Raw genomic sequence first — 18,076 nt, forward strand, 5'->3', positions numbered from 1 at the left:
GCAGGAATAAGGAGGCCACATATGCCTTGGAAAATAAATGACCAGAGGAGCAGAGGGATAGAACATAGAACATAGAACATAGAACACTACAGCACAAACAGGCCCTTCGGCCCACAAGTTGCGCCGACCACATCACCTACCAACCTACAGACCTATCTATAACCCTCAATCTCATTAAACCCCATATACTCATCCAGAAGTCTTTTAAAAGACCCCAGCGAGTTCGCCTCCACCACCACTGACGGCAGCCGATTCCATTCACTCACCACCCTCTGAGTGAAAAACTTACCCCTAACATCACTTCTGAACCTCCCTCCCCGCACCTTAAATCTGTGTCCTCTCGTAGCGACCATTTCAAACCGGGGAAATAGCCTCTGAGAGTCCACCCTATCTATTCCTCTCAACATTTTGTAAACTTCTATCAGGTCGCCTCTCAACCTTCGTCTCTCCAGGGAAAAGAGTCCCAGCTCCCTCAACCTAACTTCATAAGGCATGCCTCCCAGTCCAGGCAACATCCTTGTAAATCTCCTCTGCACCCTTTCAATAGCTTCTACATCTTTCCTATAGTGAGGCGACCAGAACTGCGCACAATACTCCAAATGAGGCCTGACAAGGGTCTTATAAAGGGATGTGGAAATATGGATAGAAACATTTTCAAGAGTAGTGATGCAGATTAATGAGTTTGTGTCAAAAGCAAACAAAACACCAAAGGTTCATCCTTAGAGGGGCAGGACTGAAAAGCAAAGAAATTACATATTTGGTTAGATTTGGAGAAACTAGAACAAGCTGTTCTAGTTTCCATTGTTGTAAAAATAATATGGAGGCATGAGAAAATATGCAAACATGATGTCAGAACTGAGAGGTCATGCCCATCAGGAAAAATTGAACAGGATGTGATCTTTTCTCTAGGATAGAGAACACTGAGGAATGACCTGTTAAAGATCTTAAAAATTATGAAAAGTTTGACGAGGTACAAATGGAGAAGATATCCACAGGACCATAAATATAAGATAGGCAAAAATAAAACTAATAGGGAATTCAAGAGAAACTTGACTCAGAGAGTGGTGAGGAATGTGGAACGTCCTACCACAAGGAGTAGTTGAAACAACTAGCATAGACGTATTTCAGGGTAAGCAAGATAAATAAGAGGCAGAAAGAGAATAGAAGGATGTATTAATGGGGTTGGATGAAGAAGGGTGGGAAGAGGTTCATGTGGAGTATAAAATCACTAAAAGTAGCAGGGCAGGTTAATAAGGCCATTAAAAAAAGTAAATTAAGTCTTCAGGCATGGACTTGTTACGTCAAATTGCTGTGATCACTATCTGCTAGTTTATCAAATCATTTATCATGTTGGCAGGTGGGATGGGAAAATTCCCACCATTATCTCTAAAGAGACACTAATGATCACTGTGACTGCAGAGACCAGAGACCAAATTCCTTGGGAATTGGACAAAGATCATTTACAGCTCTGAGGCCAGTCCTGGCCAATGGAGATGATCATTGCAACAACAAAGGACCCTGAAATGTCTTTTGAAATCCCTAATGCTTGAAACATTACAAATTTCAAGAATCTAGGCTATTCTTCAAAGAGGGAATCAAGATGAGGTGACTGGGAGCAAGGAGGTTAGCTCGCAAATAAAGAAGGATTTAGACAGTGTAAGAGAAGGATAGACGGGTGATGGAGAAGGGGAGCACTCAGACCGAAGGTTTGAGGTGTGTCTATTTTAACGCCAGGAGTGTAGTGAATAAAGTGGATGAGCTTGGAGCGTGGATTGCTGCTTGGAAATGTGATGTGGTGGCCATTACAGAGACTTGGAATTCTCAGGGACAGGACTGGATACTTTAGGTGCCAGGATTCAGATGCTTCAGGAAGGACAGGGAGGGGGGCAAAAGAGGTGGTGGAGTGGCACTGTTGATCAGGGATAGTGTAGAGAAGGTGGACGCCGTGGAGGGATTGTCTATGGAGTCACTGTGGGTGGAACTTTGGAACAGGAAGGGGTTGATAACTTTACTGGGTGTTTTCCATAGGCCACCCAATAGTAACAGGGATGTTGAGGAGCAGATAGGGAAACAGATCCTGGAGAAACGTAATAATAACAGAATTGTCGCGATGGGAGACTTTAATTTCCCAAACATCGATTGGAATATCCCTAGGGTAAGGGGTTTGGATGGGGAGGAGTTTGTTAGGTGTGTTCAGGAGGGTTTCCTGACACAGTATGTGGATAAGCCTACGAGAGGAGAGGATGTACTCGATCTGGTACTGGCTAATAAACCTGGACAGGTGTCGGATCTCTCAGTGGGAGAGCATCTTGGGGATAGTGATCATAATTCTATCTCCTTTACGCTAGCATTGGAAAGAGATAGGATCAGGCAAGTTAGGAAAGTGTTTATCTGGAGTAAGGGGAAATATGAAGCCATCAGGCAGGAAATTAGACAAGTAAATTGGAAGGAGGTACTCTCAGGGAAAAATACTGAAGTAAGGTGGCAGATTTTCAAGGAATGTTTGTCTGTAGTTCTGCACGACAACATTCCGATGACACAGGGAGGTTTTGGTAGGTTACGGGAACCGTGGTGCACAAAAGTTGTAACAAACCTGGTCAAAAAGAAAAGTGTACAATAGGTTCAATGAGCTAGGCGTTGCTAGGGATCTAGAGGAGTATACTGCTTGTAGGAAGGAACTTAAGAAGGAAATTAGAAGAGCCAGAAGGGGTCATGAGAAGACCTTGGCAGGTAAGATTAAGGAGGACCCTAAGGCGTTCTACAAATATGTGAAGAGTAAAAGGATGAGATGTGAAGGAATAGGACCTATAAAATGTGAAGGTGGGAAAGTTTGTACAGAACCGGTAGAAATAGCAGAGGTGCTTAATGAATACTTTACCTCGGTATTCATGGTGGAAAAAGATCTGGGTGGTTGTACTGTAGGCTTGCGGCGGACTGAAAAGATTGAGTATGTGGAAATTAAGAAAGAGGATGTGTTGGAACTTTTGAATAGCATCAAGATAGATAAGTCGCTGGGACTGGATGGGATGTACCCCAGGTTACTGTGGGAGGCAAGGGAAGAGATTGCAGAGCCTCTGGCGATGATCTTTGCATCATTGATGGAGACTGGAGAGGTTCCAGAGGGTTGGAGGATTGCGGATGTGGTTCCTATATTCAAGAAAGGGAATAGAGATAGCCCAGGAAATTACCGACCGACCGGTGAGTCTAACCTCAGTGGTTGGTAAATTGATGGAGAAGATCCTGAGGGACAGGATTTATGAACATTTAGAGACTCGATTATGAACACTTATGCTCAAAAATAGTCAGCACGGCTTTGTCAAAGGCAGATTGTACCTTACAAGCCTGCTTGAGTTCTTTGAAAATGTGACTAAACACATTGACGAAGGAAAAGCAGTAGATGTGGTTTATATGGACTTCAGCAAGGTGTTCAATAAGGTCCCCCATGCAAGACTTCTTGAGAAAGTGAGAGGGCATGGAATCCAAGGGGCTGTTGCCTTGTGGATCCAGAACTGGCTTGCCCGCAGAAGGCAGGAAGTGGTTGTAGATGGGTCTTTTTCTGCATGGAGGTCGTTCACCAGTGGAGTGCCCCAGGGATCTTTTCTGGGACCCTTGCTGTTTGTAATTTTCATAAATGACCTGGATGAGGAAGTGGAGGGATGGGTTGGTAAGTTTGCCGATGACACGAAGGTTGGTGGTGTTGTGGATAGTTCGGAGGGAATTCAGAAGTTGCAGAGTGACTTAGATAGGATGCAAGACTGGGCGGAGAAGTGGCAGATGGATTTCAACCCAGATAAATGTGTAGTGGTCCATTTTGGCAGGTCAAATGGGATGAAGGAGTATAATATCAAGGGTAAGACTCTTAGCAGTGCAGAGGATCAGAAGGACCTTGGGGTCTGGGTCCATAGGACTCTTAAATCGGCCTCGCAGGTAGAGGATGTGGTTAAGACGACCATGGTTAAGAGGTTATGGTGTACTGGCCTTCAACAATCGAGGGATTGAGTTTAGGAGTCGGGAGATAGTGCTGCAGCTTTATAAGATCGTAGTCAGACCCCACTTGGAGTACTGTGCTCAGTTCTGGTCATCTCATTACAGGAGGGATGCGGAAGCTATTGAAAGGGTGCAGAGGAGATTTACAAGGAAGTTGCCTAGATTAGGTGGTATGCCTTATGAGGATAGGTTGAGGGAGCTCAGTCTTTTCTCCTTGGAGAGACGAAGGATAAGAGGTGACCTGATAGAGGTGTATAAGATGTTGAGAAGTATTGATTGGGTGGATTCTCAGAGGCTTTTTCCCAAGGCAGAAATGGTTGCTACGAAAGGACACAGGTTTAAGGTAATGGAGACTAGGTACAGAGGAGGTGTCAGGGGTAAGTTTTTCACTCAAGAGGGTGGTGGGTGAGTGGAATCGGCTGCCGTCGGTGGTGGTGGAGGCAAATTCGTTAGGGTCTTTTAAGAGACTTCTGGATGAGTACATGGGACTTAATAGGATTGAGGGTTATAGGTAAGCCTAGTAGGTAGCAATATGATTGGTGCAACTTGTGGGCCAAAGGGCCTGTTTGTGCTGTAGTTTTTCTATGTTCTATATCCTTTGTCTAAGTCAAAGTGGTGAGGTGGAAGCCACTTGATCCCTCAAGCTGCTTGAGCCTGCAATATTGTCTTGCAAGGCTGCCAAGCAGACTGCCATTTTCCATTGAGTAAACTGTAGCTCAGGAAAAGGGCTCTGGGTAAGTTTGAGTACCTTATTCCCCATCTACATTTTTTCTATTGGAACTCCAGCTCTTTTGCTCCAGCGCCTACAAGACCAATTCATTTACATGTCACTTTCTTTGGAAAAGCGAACTATTCAGCATGAGTTTTCAACTTGCTGACTCTGTGAAAGAATATGCCATTGGACTTTGATTTTAAACTCTGGAGTCACATAAAGTAATGTTTTATTTTGCCTGTGGCCTTTGCCACAGTCTGCTGGTGTCTGTCTTTTCTCTATCTCACCTTTATTGTATGAATGAAAAGGAGGCAATGTTGCTACCCTCCTCTTGTTCCAGATGGGGTTCCCTGAAAGTTATTGGTCTGGGTGAGACCCTTTTGATTTATCATGTCTGCCTGGGATACCCCAAAATTGTTACAAACACAGGTGAGGCAGGATGATGGGCCCCATACCCTTATTCAACATTCCTTCTGCTGGTGGCAACAAACTTTAATCTAGCAAGGTCTCCTTTCCCTTGGATACATTTTCCAGACCAATCGTTATGTTTAAAAAGGAGGCAATTTAACCAGGTTTAACCTTGACTTAAGATGGAGTAAGTTTAGCAACTCCTAAAAGGGTAAGGAGAAATATATGCATTTACATGCATATAAGAAGTAAAAATTGAGTCCAATTGTTAGTAAATGTAACTAAAATGTTATATGCAATAGCCCTTGAGTTGCAAAGAGTAGGTGATAAGTGTTGTGGCCATTATGGGTTGATTCCATTATAGTTGACTTCTGCTGGCAAATACTTTATTCAGTTGTTCTGTGGTTTGGTAGAGAGCTCTCAATGAACTGCGATCTTTTGCTGGCTGGTTGACTTACATAGACAGAAAGAGTTTCAAGATATCCCTGCAAAAGGTTGTTGTTTTTGCAGGGTTCCTGCTCTATCACTCACGTTTAGTGTGGAAAACATCCAGTTACTTATCCTCACAGTGCACAAACACACACCGATGGACACACCAGCAAGCTGGTGGTAAGTAGGCTTTTAACTATGTATATTTCAAGAGGACCAGAATATACGAATCTCATCCAGGCAATTATACCCAGGATCTTCGAGATGGAATGGCAATTATGTTCTTTTGTCCTTACCTGGGGTGATAATCAGTCTTTGAATGCTTTTCAAAGCACATTGTCTGGAAACATGGGGAGGGGTGAGCTACTTTGTCCCCCAGATAAACATGCTGCAGACATTCCTGTCAGTGGCACATTCTCAACCAGCCTTAGGGTTTGTGTCTGCTTTAAAATATAAAACTCAGGTGTTTTTAAAATCGAATGTTTCTGTGTCTAATTCCATGCTTTCTTCTCCATCATCATGTCAAAGGAGGGCATTAAATTCTGCCCGTAATCAGACATAATGAGGGTGAAGTGCTGAAGAATTGACCTGAGCCTCTTGGATATGGAATGCAACAAAAATCTTCAGGGAAAAAGAATACATTCGCAAAAGCTATTTTAGATTTCAAGAATCGCCTGTGTACTGCCCAAAAGAAGGGTGAATGTTTAATCTGCATGGTGCTAAGTCAGTGTTCAAATGAATGACAATTGAGGTTTTGTTCATTTCTTCACTGTTAGCACTAGACAGGCTAACCATTTACTTCTGTTCCACTTTGCAGTAAGTTCCAAAGCACAATTAGCACAGTTTCCAATTGGTTTGAGAGGAAAAGTCCACATAGAATTCTTAACCAAACCACCCTTTGTAACCACACAAACATTTTCACTGGCAATGTGACATGCAATCAAAGTACACTCTCAATACCTGATAGCTGCTGCCTCAGCTCCAGACTTGACTATTGTAATGTTCTCCTGGCAGCCAGCCTGGCTGGGCTCTGATCCACCACTTTCCATCAACTTCAGCATGTTGAAAATTCTACTGCCCATATCCAATTCCAAGTAAAGTCTCACTCGCCCATTGTTCCTATCCTTTCTGACCTACATCAGTTCCTAGTTCCTTCAACAACCCAGGTTTAAAATCCTCAGTCTTGTGCTTAAATTTCTCCACAGCCTCACCCCTTCCTGGTGTTTTAACTTCCTGCATCACAACCCTCCCTCCCCAAACTTTCCCTTTCCCTGGCGTGAGTCTCTTGAGAGGCTCTTCACACTTTTACATGTGCAGTACCCTATCCTTTTCTCCTATGAATGGTAGGTTTTGTCTGTATAGCACACAGGGAACAATACTTTTCTCTGTATCCCAGTACATGTGACAAAAATAAATCAAATCAAAATAGCAATGTCCACATCCAATTAATGAACGACAAAAAAGAAAGGAGGCGAATAATTAGGGGGCAGACCAAGAGATGGAAGGTAGGGCTGGATCAGACAAGTTGGCACAGATATGAGGAGCCAAACTACTCCTTCAGTGCCATCAGTTTTTTTTTGAATCTGTGATTGCTGTGATTTTATAAACAATGATATCCGGCTTTTATACTTGAAACCAAATGGCAAAAGAGTTTCATTTTAAACTTTTCATTTTAAGTCCTGCAGAATCCCTTATTGTTTGAATATAAAAGCAATCACTTATATGTATTTAATCTCACACACAAGAAAAGGGACCAAACATCTTTGAAAATATCTTTTTGTGGAAACATTCATACACTGAGTTTCCACGTGCAACAAAAATGATCAAGGGGCTAAAGATTGTATGAACTGGTCTTACTTTAGTCAGAACCTGATGGTTCCTTCAGATAATAGTTGTGCTTACTTAATCATTCCAACAGCCAGCATTTCACAACCTGATGCTAAACTATTATCTGGAAACAAGAAAACTCTGAAGCTTTTACATTTTTATATATATTAATTGAAGGCATCTGTTGAAACATCATTTCATGGTAACATTTGTAACAAAAACCAATGACCTGAGATTATAGAAAAATCAGAAGCATATGTTAGAACAAAAGCATCATTCTATACTTGCAGTTAAAGAAATTCTCACAACCAATGCCCTGCTAATAAATCAAACATCCTTTTGTTTTTTGGTTTTCCCTGTCAGTTTTTTTTGAGTTGACAAAAGATTAACAATTTGTAATTGCTGATGACATCAATGGGGAATGTGGCTGGGTCCAGGAGTGCAGGCATGTTTAGTTATATTATGTTGTACCCCTGTAATGTCCGCACACATCTAGTTTCCAAGACTATCAAGCTTGTGTTGCATTTATAGTGTACGGTTTCTGGTGTCATAGTATCAACAGCTAGAACATCAAAAATTGAGATGTTCACCAATGACTATACTGTACACAGTTCCAATCTTAACTCCTCAGATAATGAAAAATCTGTTCCCACATGCAATAGGATACGTGGTGAGAAACAATTACGTCACTCAAGTGCCAGGCAATGACTCTGCAAGATTCGAACCACAGCCCTTTGATTTTCGAAGGCATTATCATTGTCAAATTTCCCACCATCCATGGCATCACCATTGACCAGAGATTTAACAGATCAACCACATAAATACTGTGGCTACAAGAGAAACTGGGTATTGACTTATCGCTTGATCTCCCCAAAGTCTTTCCACCACTTACAAGGCGCAAAATTTTGGAATAATCTCCACTTTTCTGCAAGAATGCAGGTCCAGCAACACTTAAGAAGCTCGGCAACATTCAGGACAAAGCAAGTTATCTGAAAAGTATCAATCTGGAGGGTTGTGGGGAGAATGCAGGAGAATGGCACTTGGTGAAATGCTCATTTGGACAGCAGGTGCGAACATGATGGGATGAATGTTCTCCTGCACTGTAACAATTCTGGGATCTGTGAACAGCAAACCAGCAATTCAAACGGAAACATTATTCGGCATCATAAAGGATAGCACTGGCCAAAATCTCAATACAGCTCACAAAGCAAAGTTTAAAAATTGCTGTCAGATGTGACTGTGTCAGTTGCTTGCGCAATTGGTGATTGTTCACACATGAGCATGAGAGAGTAACTATTATGTTGCCTGCCCTGGTTAGATCATTGGATTTCTGCTGACACTGCTGGGAAGTTCTGGAGCTGAGTGATTTGGTATTGTTCGATTATGTGAATGTCACAGTTAAACTCAATCCTCTCTGTCACCAAATAAATATGTGTACACCAGGTGGAGCAATTGTAAACGGTATACCTGGCTTATTATCCTCCTTAATTGAAGGCAAATATTCTTTTATGGGGCATTAGCAAAAAAACACACACAAATGTCTGAAGCAAAATACTGCAGATGCTGGAAATCTGAAATGCTGAAAATATCCTGCAGGTCCAGCAGAGAAACAAAGGTAATGTTTCAGGTCGATGATCTATCACAGAACTCAGTATTAAATATTCACATTTAAGTCATGTTATAATCTAGAAAGCTAGAAGAAGAATAGAACCATAGAACCATATAAAATTACAGCACAGAAACAGGCCTTTTGGCCCTTCTTGGCTATTCTGAACTGTAGCACTGGAACCAAGTTTTACACAATTGTACATTTATTTAGAGTCTTTTACTTTCCAGAGTTAAACATTACAAGCATACAATTCCAAACTGAAACAATTTCAATATCTCTTTGCACTATTTTTAGTTAATCTAATTCAGATAAATTAAACAAATTCTTCATATGGCTCAGGTGAAAGTCGAAGTGATGCCCACCACTTGTACATAATGAAACAACTGACGATCAAGGGCAAAGTTCCCAATGTTATCAGATATCTTGCAGGTTTCTTGCAAATTTTCTCTGAATGTTTGATGAGATGCTCCAGGGTCCGATTAGGAAGTCTGCAGTTGTGTGATGGGGATGGTTTAATCCCCCAACAATGGAGAAGATGACAGCATCTACCATGACTAATTCTGAGGTGGTCGATGGCTGCCCATTGTTTTTGAGGAAACATTGATTCTTCAAGTTGTAATATTGGGTCCATTTCATACATCACAGTTCTTACAAAATTTGTACCAAGGTCATCAAGGCTAAAGATCGCTAATGGGTTTCAAAGGCAGTCCAAAATGGCCCTCTAGATTTGAGACAGATTGTTGAATAGTTGGTCAGGTCACTCAGAATCACATGTCTTCGATGATGTAATGATTGTATTCTCTGAAGACTGCATATTCACGGCACGGGTGAAGTGTTATGGTGTTTGCAAGCACAGGCAGTAAGGTGTTGGTGTTGATAACAATGTATCAGTGAAATTTTCATGATAGAATTCAGTTGAACATCAACATATTTAACATGAGGTTTTGATAGCCACGCAGGAGGTCAGTACTCCACTGTAGAGAACACCAGGCTGAGTGCTGCATCTGCTCCCCATGTGAACCTGGCAAGGAGCCAGATCAGGTTGACCTTACTCTTCAGTTTCTTAATGAGGTTCTGGAGATACTGTTGGTACAACCTGCCTTGAAAAGTCTGACTCATAAATAGGAGGGGCTTTTGGGAAGCTTGCAAAAGGAAATTTTCAGGACTTGGTTTGCTTAATGGCTGCTGAGTTAGAGTATCAACTAACAGTCTTGTGTGCAAGTTTGGCAGTGGTGGAAATATGTAATCATCCTCAATACAGCACTCAGAGGCAGACTGATTTTTGTTTTACATAGCCAAGGACACAGCATATGCAAATTTGCAGGGTTCTGCTTCTCGTAGACTATTGGTATAAACATTGATTAACATGGATACCATGAGAAAAACATGCAGAAGACAATTTTTGGTGCTCCAAACATGCTCTTCTGAGTGTCAATGTGTCAATGGAAGCAACAGTAAGTGTAAAGTTAAGAAGATGAGTCATTGTGTTGAAAGGTAGAATGTTACAAACTCTGTCATGACTTCCTTGACTTTGGAAAATGGAAGAATGAACAAACTGTTATGGTTTGGTTGTAAACTGTTGGTTTGAATCATACCTAATGAAGGATCATTGTGATTATTGGATTATTGGAAACCAATTATTTCAGCCCTGGGACATTACTGCAGGAGTTCTTCAAGATAGGCCCAACAATCTTCAGCTACTTGATCAATAACCTTCTTTCCATCATAAGGTCAGAAATGGGGATGTTCACTGATGACATTGTGCACAATGTTCAGCACTATTTGTGACTCTTCTTACACTGATGTAGCCCATATGTGAATGCAGCATAACCCAGACAATATCCAGGCTTGGACTGAAAAGTGGCAGGTAACATGCACATCACACAAGTGCCAGGCAATGACCATCTCCAAAAAGAGAGACTCTAACCATCACCCCTTGACATTCAGTGGCTTCACCATTGCTGAATCCCCCGCTATCAACATCATGCAGACTACCATTGTCCAAAAATGAACTAGAATTGCCATTTAATTGCATTGATTACAAAAGCAGGTCAGAGTCTAGACTCAGGCCCATCTCTAGATTCCCCAAAGATCCCACCATCTATAAGGCATGAATCAGGAGATGGAATACTCTCAACTTGACTGGATGAGTGTGGTTTCAACAGCACTCAAGAAGTTTGACACCATCCAGGACAAAGCAACCTGCTTGACTGGCACCCAGTCTACCACCTTGAACATCCACTGCCACCACCACCGACACAAAATGGCAGCAATGTGTACCATCTTCACAATGCACTGCAGCATTCATCACGGTTCCATTGACAGCAAATTCTGAACTCTGACCTCTAATACCTAGAAGGGCAAAAGAAGCAGATGAATGGGAACACCATCACCTGAAGGACCCCCCCAAGCCACTCACTATCCTGACTTGAAAATATATCACAATTTCTTCACTGTCGCTATGTCAAAATCCTCAAACTCCCTCTCGTACAGCATTGTGCGTGTACCTACACCTCATAGACTGCAACCATTCAAGAAGGTAGCTTACCATCACCTTCTCAAGGGCAATTAGGAAGGGTCAATGAATGTCAACCTGGTCAACGATACCCATGACCATGAAATAAATGAAAATAAAAACATTCAAAGGGGATTTACCATAAGTATTAAATAAACAATAACAAAAGATATTGGGCTGGATTTTGCAGTCCCACCAGCAGTGGGAAATGCCTGTCCAAAGTCAACAGGCTTTCAACTGTTCTCCAAATTTTCTAATCCCACTGAATCATGGCGGGCAGGACAGGAAAATCCCAGCCATTACACAAGATTTCAGTAAAATACAAAAAAGATGAACAAACGCTTGACCAATTCTTTTCAGTAATTAGAATTGAGAGCGTATCATACTTTATGTGTAGGAGTTACACTCACAGGACTCATTTAATGGCTGTGGCGGTGATCCCAATGGAATTAAATGCTCATCAGGCAGCCTATTTCCTGCAATCTTGGTTTCTGGCCCTTTGAAGACAAGACCCTCCCTTCAAGAGCTGTTGGCCACTCAGAGTGATGGGAGTGGAAGCCATTGCAGGGACTGCAGCAGGCCCAGCAACAGGAGCTTTGCTGGAGGCCTGAGGTTAGTGGGACAGCCATGCTACGGACAATTAGGAAGGCCTTGGCAAGATTGTAGTTGAGGGTGGTGGAGGGGAGAAGGTTGATGTGGGGGGGGGGCATCCTGTGGGTTGTCATATCAGGATGGACCCCCTGAGCTCACAGTCAGGCCTCCAGAGGGTGTGGGCCACCTAACTGGCCACTTATGGGCCTCAATTGTTATAAAGGTGGGAAGGCTGAACTTGACCTTTCCTGGCTCTGATATATACACTCCTAATTCCACACTTTCCCACCCAATTGTATGGATCCCTGCCTCCCCAGCATGTTTTGGGGGGAATTAAATTCCACCATTCATCCTGAATTCCATATGGCAAGTCGAGCTGGATTTGTGGATTCCCACTGCTCCAACATCACCAACTGATAGACAGCTCCACAGTTCACTTTCTCAAGAACGAAACACTATTTCAGTCATTTAACCTGGACGGAAAGCAGCAGAGGTCCTCAGCACGGGGTTACCGCAACTCCCATCCCTGATCCTGGGTGTAGTGCTGCAAATGGCTGAAGTAACTCCTCTGCATTGTTGAATTGAGTGCTACCCACTGCTCTCCTCGTTGGAACTGCATGTGGCAATACAGAATGGAGCATCACATGTTGAGGGATCGACAAGCAGACCCTGGCATCAGGGTGCATCAGCATCGGCTGCCTGATGATGCATTAACACATCTGGAATGACAGGTATCCATGTATCGCCGGCATTGCCCTTCACATCTCATGAAAGATGATGAATTTTGAAGGAGGCATCCATGAACCCACATTGTCTGCCACAGGAAATGCCAGTAGCATTTGTGTCCAGCTGATCTTTGTGTGGAAACTCACTGTATTCCTCCTCCTGGAAAGGGGCCCACAACACTGGTGTTGAAGTGTCCAACATTTGCACATTAATGCGTGCAGAGGAGGGGGCCTTGAACTGCAAGGCGTGTGGGGTGGTCAGATGGCTGTGGATGGTGAGACTGGAGTCACAAGTGAAGATGGTGAGGAAGTTTCAAGCTGACGTGTCTATCCCTGGACAGGCTACTTGCAGCAGGCATGGTGGGAGGAGAAAGTATGACGACTTTACTCCTGATTGGTGTTCTCTTATGCACGCTTGTATACATGGAAAGATGGATTGCCACTGAAACCAGAGCTCTGCAGTCCACATCATTCTTATGCACCCTCCACCACAGCAGATACGCCCATATCGGTGGGTAAACATTTACAATTAGATTCAGGGTTTCAAGCTGGTGAACATAGAACATAAGAACATAAGAAATAGGAGCAGGAGTAGGCCATCTAGCCCTTCGAGCCTACCCCGCCATTCAATAAGATCATGGCTGATCTGTTGTGGCTCAGTTCCACATTCCCGCCCTCTCCCCATAACCTTTAATCCCCTCTCTCATCAAAAACCCATCAACCCGCATCTTAAAAATATTTAGCGAGGCAGCCTCCACCACTTCAACGGGCAGAGAATTCCAGAGATTCACCACCCTTTGAGTGAAGAAGTTCCTCCTCAACTCTGTTCTAAACTGCCCCCCCTTTATCTTGAGGCTATGCCCCCTAGTCCTACTATCCTTTCTGAGCGGGAAGAGTCTCTCCACCTCTATCCTATCCATCCCATTCATCATCTTATACGTCTCAATGAGATCTCCCCTCATTCTTCTAAACTCTAACGAGTACAAGCCTAATCTATTCAGCCTCTCCTCATAGCTCAACCCCCTCAACTCCGGCATCAGCCTAGTAAACCTCCTCTGCACTCCCTCCAAGGCCAAAATATCCTTGCGTAAGTACGGCGCCCAAAACTGCACACAGTGCTCCAGCTGCGGCCTCACCAATGCCCTATACAGCCGCAGCAAGACCTCCCTACTTTTATATTCAATCCCCCTCGCGATGAAGGCCAGCATCCCATTCGCCTTCCTGACCACCTGCTGCACCTGCAAGCTGGGTTTTTGCGACTCATGCACAAGGACCCCGAGGTCCCTCTGCACCGTCGCCTGCTGCAGTTTTTCTCCACGTAAGTAATAATCCTTCCTACCATTATTCCTACCAAAGTGGACCACCTCGCACTTGCCAACATTAAATTCCATTTGCCATTTCCTGGCCCATTCGCCCAGCCTATCTAGATCCTTCTGTAGACTCTCCCCACCCTCCGCACAATTTGCCTTTCCACCAATAGCACAGATGTATCCAAGTGTCTGACAGATGCTGGCCAGCCAAGGCCATTGACAGTCAGAGGACTGTTGGTAGCCATTGACAGGATTTGCTGCAGAGTGTTTCACGAAGGGACAATGGAACCCTTCCCTGTTTCCAGACAAAGCACTTCAAAAAGCATTTAGAGACAGAGTACTATCTCCGATAAAGACAAAGGGACATAATGGCCGTTTTGTCTCAAAGCATTTGGTGTGTAATTTCTAGACTGACTTGAGGATTTGGCATCCTTTTGCAATGTACAAACTGTGGGTTAAAAGCCAGCGGAAGGGGCTGCATCGGGTCATTCTGTATGTGTTCTGTGAGGATAAGCAGCTGTGGATCTTGAATCTCTGTCTCTGTCTGAGGAAGTCAAGCCTGCCAGGAAAAGACTTACAGCTGGAAAAAAGAACTGGAGAATTTCTTCGCCAAACCACAGAACACTGGAATTGAAAAACCAATTATTTGCTTACTGAAGTCAACTCTGCTGAAATCAAATCGTTATAGCGGCACATTTCACCATTCCTCCTCATGAGTCAAGGGCTGTTCTGTGTACCTTATTAATTTATATTTACTTACTATTGGACCCTATTCTCACTTCTAACCTGTATAGTTTTCTTATTCATTCATGAGTTGTGAGTGTTGCTGACTGGGCCAGCATTTATCACCTATCCCTGAGGGCGATTAAGAGTCAACCACATTACTGTGGACCTGGAGTCACATGCACACCAGGCCAGGTAAGGGACGACAGATTTCCTTTCCTAAAGGCATTAGTGAAGCAGATGGGTTTGTATGACAATCAACAAAGTCCAAAGATGTGCAGGTTAGGTGGATTGGGCATGCTAAGTTGTCCCTTAATGTCACAAAATGTTCAGGTTAAGGGGATTAACCATGGTAAATGTGTGCTGTTACAGAGATAGGGAGGGGGTGGGTCTGGGTTAGATGCTCTTTCAGACAGTCGGTGCAGACCTATCTCCTTTTGCACTCTAGTGATTTTATGATGATGGTTTCATGGTCATCATTAGACTTTTAGTTCCAGATTTTTATTGAATTCAAATTTCAGCATCAGCCACGTTGGGATACGAACCTGGATCCCCAGAAGTTACCCTGGGCCTTTGGATTACTAGTCCAGAGACAATACCACAATGCTACTGTCTCCCAAAGCTTGCAATGAGGGGGCCGTAAAGTTCTGGCCAATGTTTCAGGTCTGTGACCACTCAATCAGCACTGGATAAAGTTAGAAATGTAATAGATTGTGAGCAAGAGGTGGATTGGGACAAGGACAAAAAGAAGGTCCATGGTAGGGTGGCAAGCAGAAAAATTAGTCCATTAATGCCAAAGGAAATGGGGATAGGGCACGAAAAAGAAAAAGAAACAGAAGATGTGCCTGGAGTAAGTGTGCTGCTACCTGAAAGAAATCAAAAGCTAAATTCACGGTCTGAAATTGTTGAACTGAATATTGAGTACAGAAGATTGTAAGATGCTTAGTTGAAAGATGAAATGTTCCTGGAGCAGGCCAGGGACTCAGATGTCAGTGTGAGATCAAGGTGGAGAATGAAAATGACCAGCCACCAGAAGCTCAGGATCATGCTTGTGGACAGAATGGAGGTTGCTTGGTGTAGCCAATGTGGAGAACCACATTGTGAGCAGCGAATATAGTAGACTAGATTGAAAGAAATACATATAAATCACTGCTTCACCTAGAAAGTGTGTTTCAGACCTTGGACATTGAAGAGAGGGGAGATAAAAGGGCAGCTGTATCACCTCCTGCATTTGTATGGAAAAACGCAGTGGGAGGGGATGTGCTGTTTCCTTGTGGTTAGTTGGGAATAATGTGGGTTACATAATAATGAAGCAAACTTAAGTAAAAACAGGAAATCTTAAGTAAAAACCAAAAATGCTGGAAAAGATTGCAGCTGAAACACCAGGCCTGCTGAATACTTCTGATGTTTTTTGGTTTTGTTACATCTTCTGATGTGATACATGTGCATAAGCATAAAATGAAATTGATTTCCTACAGTTATGCAGGCATGTGCTTTACATGCAGGTTGACAATTCTATCCAGGGTCTGAGGAAAACTCCTATATTTGGACCAGCATTATGGCACAGTGGTTTGCACTGCTGCCTCACAGGGCCAGGGATCCGGGTTCAATTCCATCTTTGGGTGACTGGCTGTGTGGAGCTTGCACTTTCTCCCTGTGTGTGTGGGCGTCCTTTCAGTGCTCCAGTTTCCTCCCACAGTCCACAGGTGTGCAGGTTAGGGGGATTAACCATGATAAAGGTTTGGGGTTATATGAAGGGGGTGGGAGAGAGATCGCGGGTACAACACTCTGTCAAAGATTTGATGCAGACTTGACAGCCTGAGTGGGCTCTTCTGCATTGTAGGGACTCTACATGGTATATGGTTGAGCAGCTTCTTCCTACTGTTTTTCTTTTTTGGAAAATGGAGGCGTTAGAACGTGTTATTAATGAGTTATGATAACTGTCTTGGTTATCTTGTAGCATGGGATACAGGTTAAACTGCCGTTTGGAATTTGCAGCAAGAAACCAATGCCACTGTGGGTCTTGGTGCAACCACTTCACCTGATGAAGGAGCAGTGCTCCGAAAGCTTGTGATTTCAAAATAAACCTGTTGGACTACAACCTTGTGTCATGTGACCTCTGGTCTTGTCCACCCTAGTCCAACACTGGCATCTCCACAGTGGTGCTACCAGTGGCACAGAGGTGATCGAACAGGGTACTGCTCGAGTCTGGGTGCCAGCACAGAAGGGAAGGACCCTGCCGCACTGCATACTGCACCCTCTTGCCATGACGCATGATATGATGGTGCAGATGCCGCGCGTGCGCAAATCAGTTGATTGTCCGCCCGTCCAGCCCCGCGCGCTCCCGCTTCCGCCCCCTGCGCGCTCCCGCGCCAGCGGTATTTCCGGCTGAAAGGTCAAGCGCGCCGACAACCGGAAATGAGTGACGTTAAAGGAGAATAAAACACAAACACAACAACAAACAACAACAATAATAAAAATAAAATACAATCTCACTGCCTCCCTTCCCCTTTCCTCCTCACGGCCATTCCGGCCCGGCGGTTGAAGCAGCACACGGTGTCTTTCCCAGTCGGAGTAGACTCAGTGCGGCCATGCTGAGGGAGAGAGAGGAGCGGCGGGACGCGGCTTCTCCTCAGCGGCAGCGGACAGCCGAGAGCCGGGGGCTGGTGTGGAGCCGGGCCTGGGCAGCAGGCCCAGTTTGAACAGCAGGAGCAGTGAGTGAGTGACGGCTGCTCTCTCTCTCTCTCTCTCTGTCTGTCCCTCGGCCCTTTGCGTCCATTTGTTCGGCCCCTGGACTCGGTCAACATGCCCGGGTAGCTGCAGCTCGGCACCCGGGAAAGGAAGGCGAGCATCCTCTCTCCCCGCCTTTATCCGCAACCGTTTCCCTTTTATCTTCGCCTCGGCAAGAAGCAAAGAAAAAGTTCAACGTGGACCATCCATCCTTTTCAGGATGTTGTTTCTCCCTCAGTTGCGGTCTAGAGAATAGACTCCGCACTCTGTCTCATTTGGAGAGAAGATCTGACCGCTTGTATTTTTTATTATTATTTTGTTGTGTTATTTATTGCTTACACGTGTCTGTGTGTATTTGGGCATATGCTGAGCCATGAAGAAATCTGGAACACACCTCAGGAGTAAAAAGAAAACCTCCAGGCAGCATGTGCGGGATGAACAAGCTGAGGGGGATAAAGTTAAAGCTGGGTTGGACCAGGGACGCAAGAGCGAATCACAGAAAGAAAAGGT

General features: G+C 44.0%; 2 protein-coding genes across 5 annotated transcripts in view; one reads left to right on the top strand and one right to left on the bottom strand.

The window, feature by feature from the left end:
* Nucleotides 1-17,372, bottom strand: part of LOC145347707 (riboflavin-binding protein-like) — a 46,445-nt gene extending 29,073 nt beyond the window's left edge. The window contains exon 1 of the mRNA XM_080195433.1: nucleotides 17,333-17,372. The gene's annotated coding sequence lies outside the window, so the exon portion shown is untranslated. The remainder of the gene's footprint in view (nucleotides 1-17,332) is intronic.
* Nucleotides 17,373-17,677: 305 nt separating this feature from the next.
* Nucleotides 17,678-18,076, top strand: part of mast2 (microtubule associated serine/threonine kinase 2) — a 405,638-nt gene continuing 405,239 nt past the window's right edge. For 2 of the 4 annotated variants that reach the window (XM_080195426.1, XM_080195427.1), the window contains exon 1: nucleotides 17,678-18,074. In XM_080195426.1, coding sequence (XP_080051552.1) covers nucleotides 17,940-18,074 — 135 coding nt within the window. In that variant the 5' untranslated portion in view covers nucleotides 17,678-17,939. The remainder of the gene's footprint in view (nucleotides 18,075-18,076) is intronic. The other 2 variants (XM_080195428.1, XM_080195430.1) reach the window with 1 other exon arrangement.

Source organism: Carcharhinus amblyrhynchos, chromosome 9 (assembly GCF_965287045.1).
Source record: "Carcharhinus amblyrhynchos chromosome 9, sCarAmb.v2.hapA, whole genome shotgun sequence".
Classification (NCBI taxonomy): domain Eukaryota; kingdom Metazoa; phylum Chordata; class Chondrichthyes; order Carcharhiniformes; family Carcharhinidae; genus Carcharhinus; species Carcharhinus amblyrhynchos.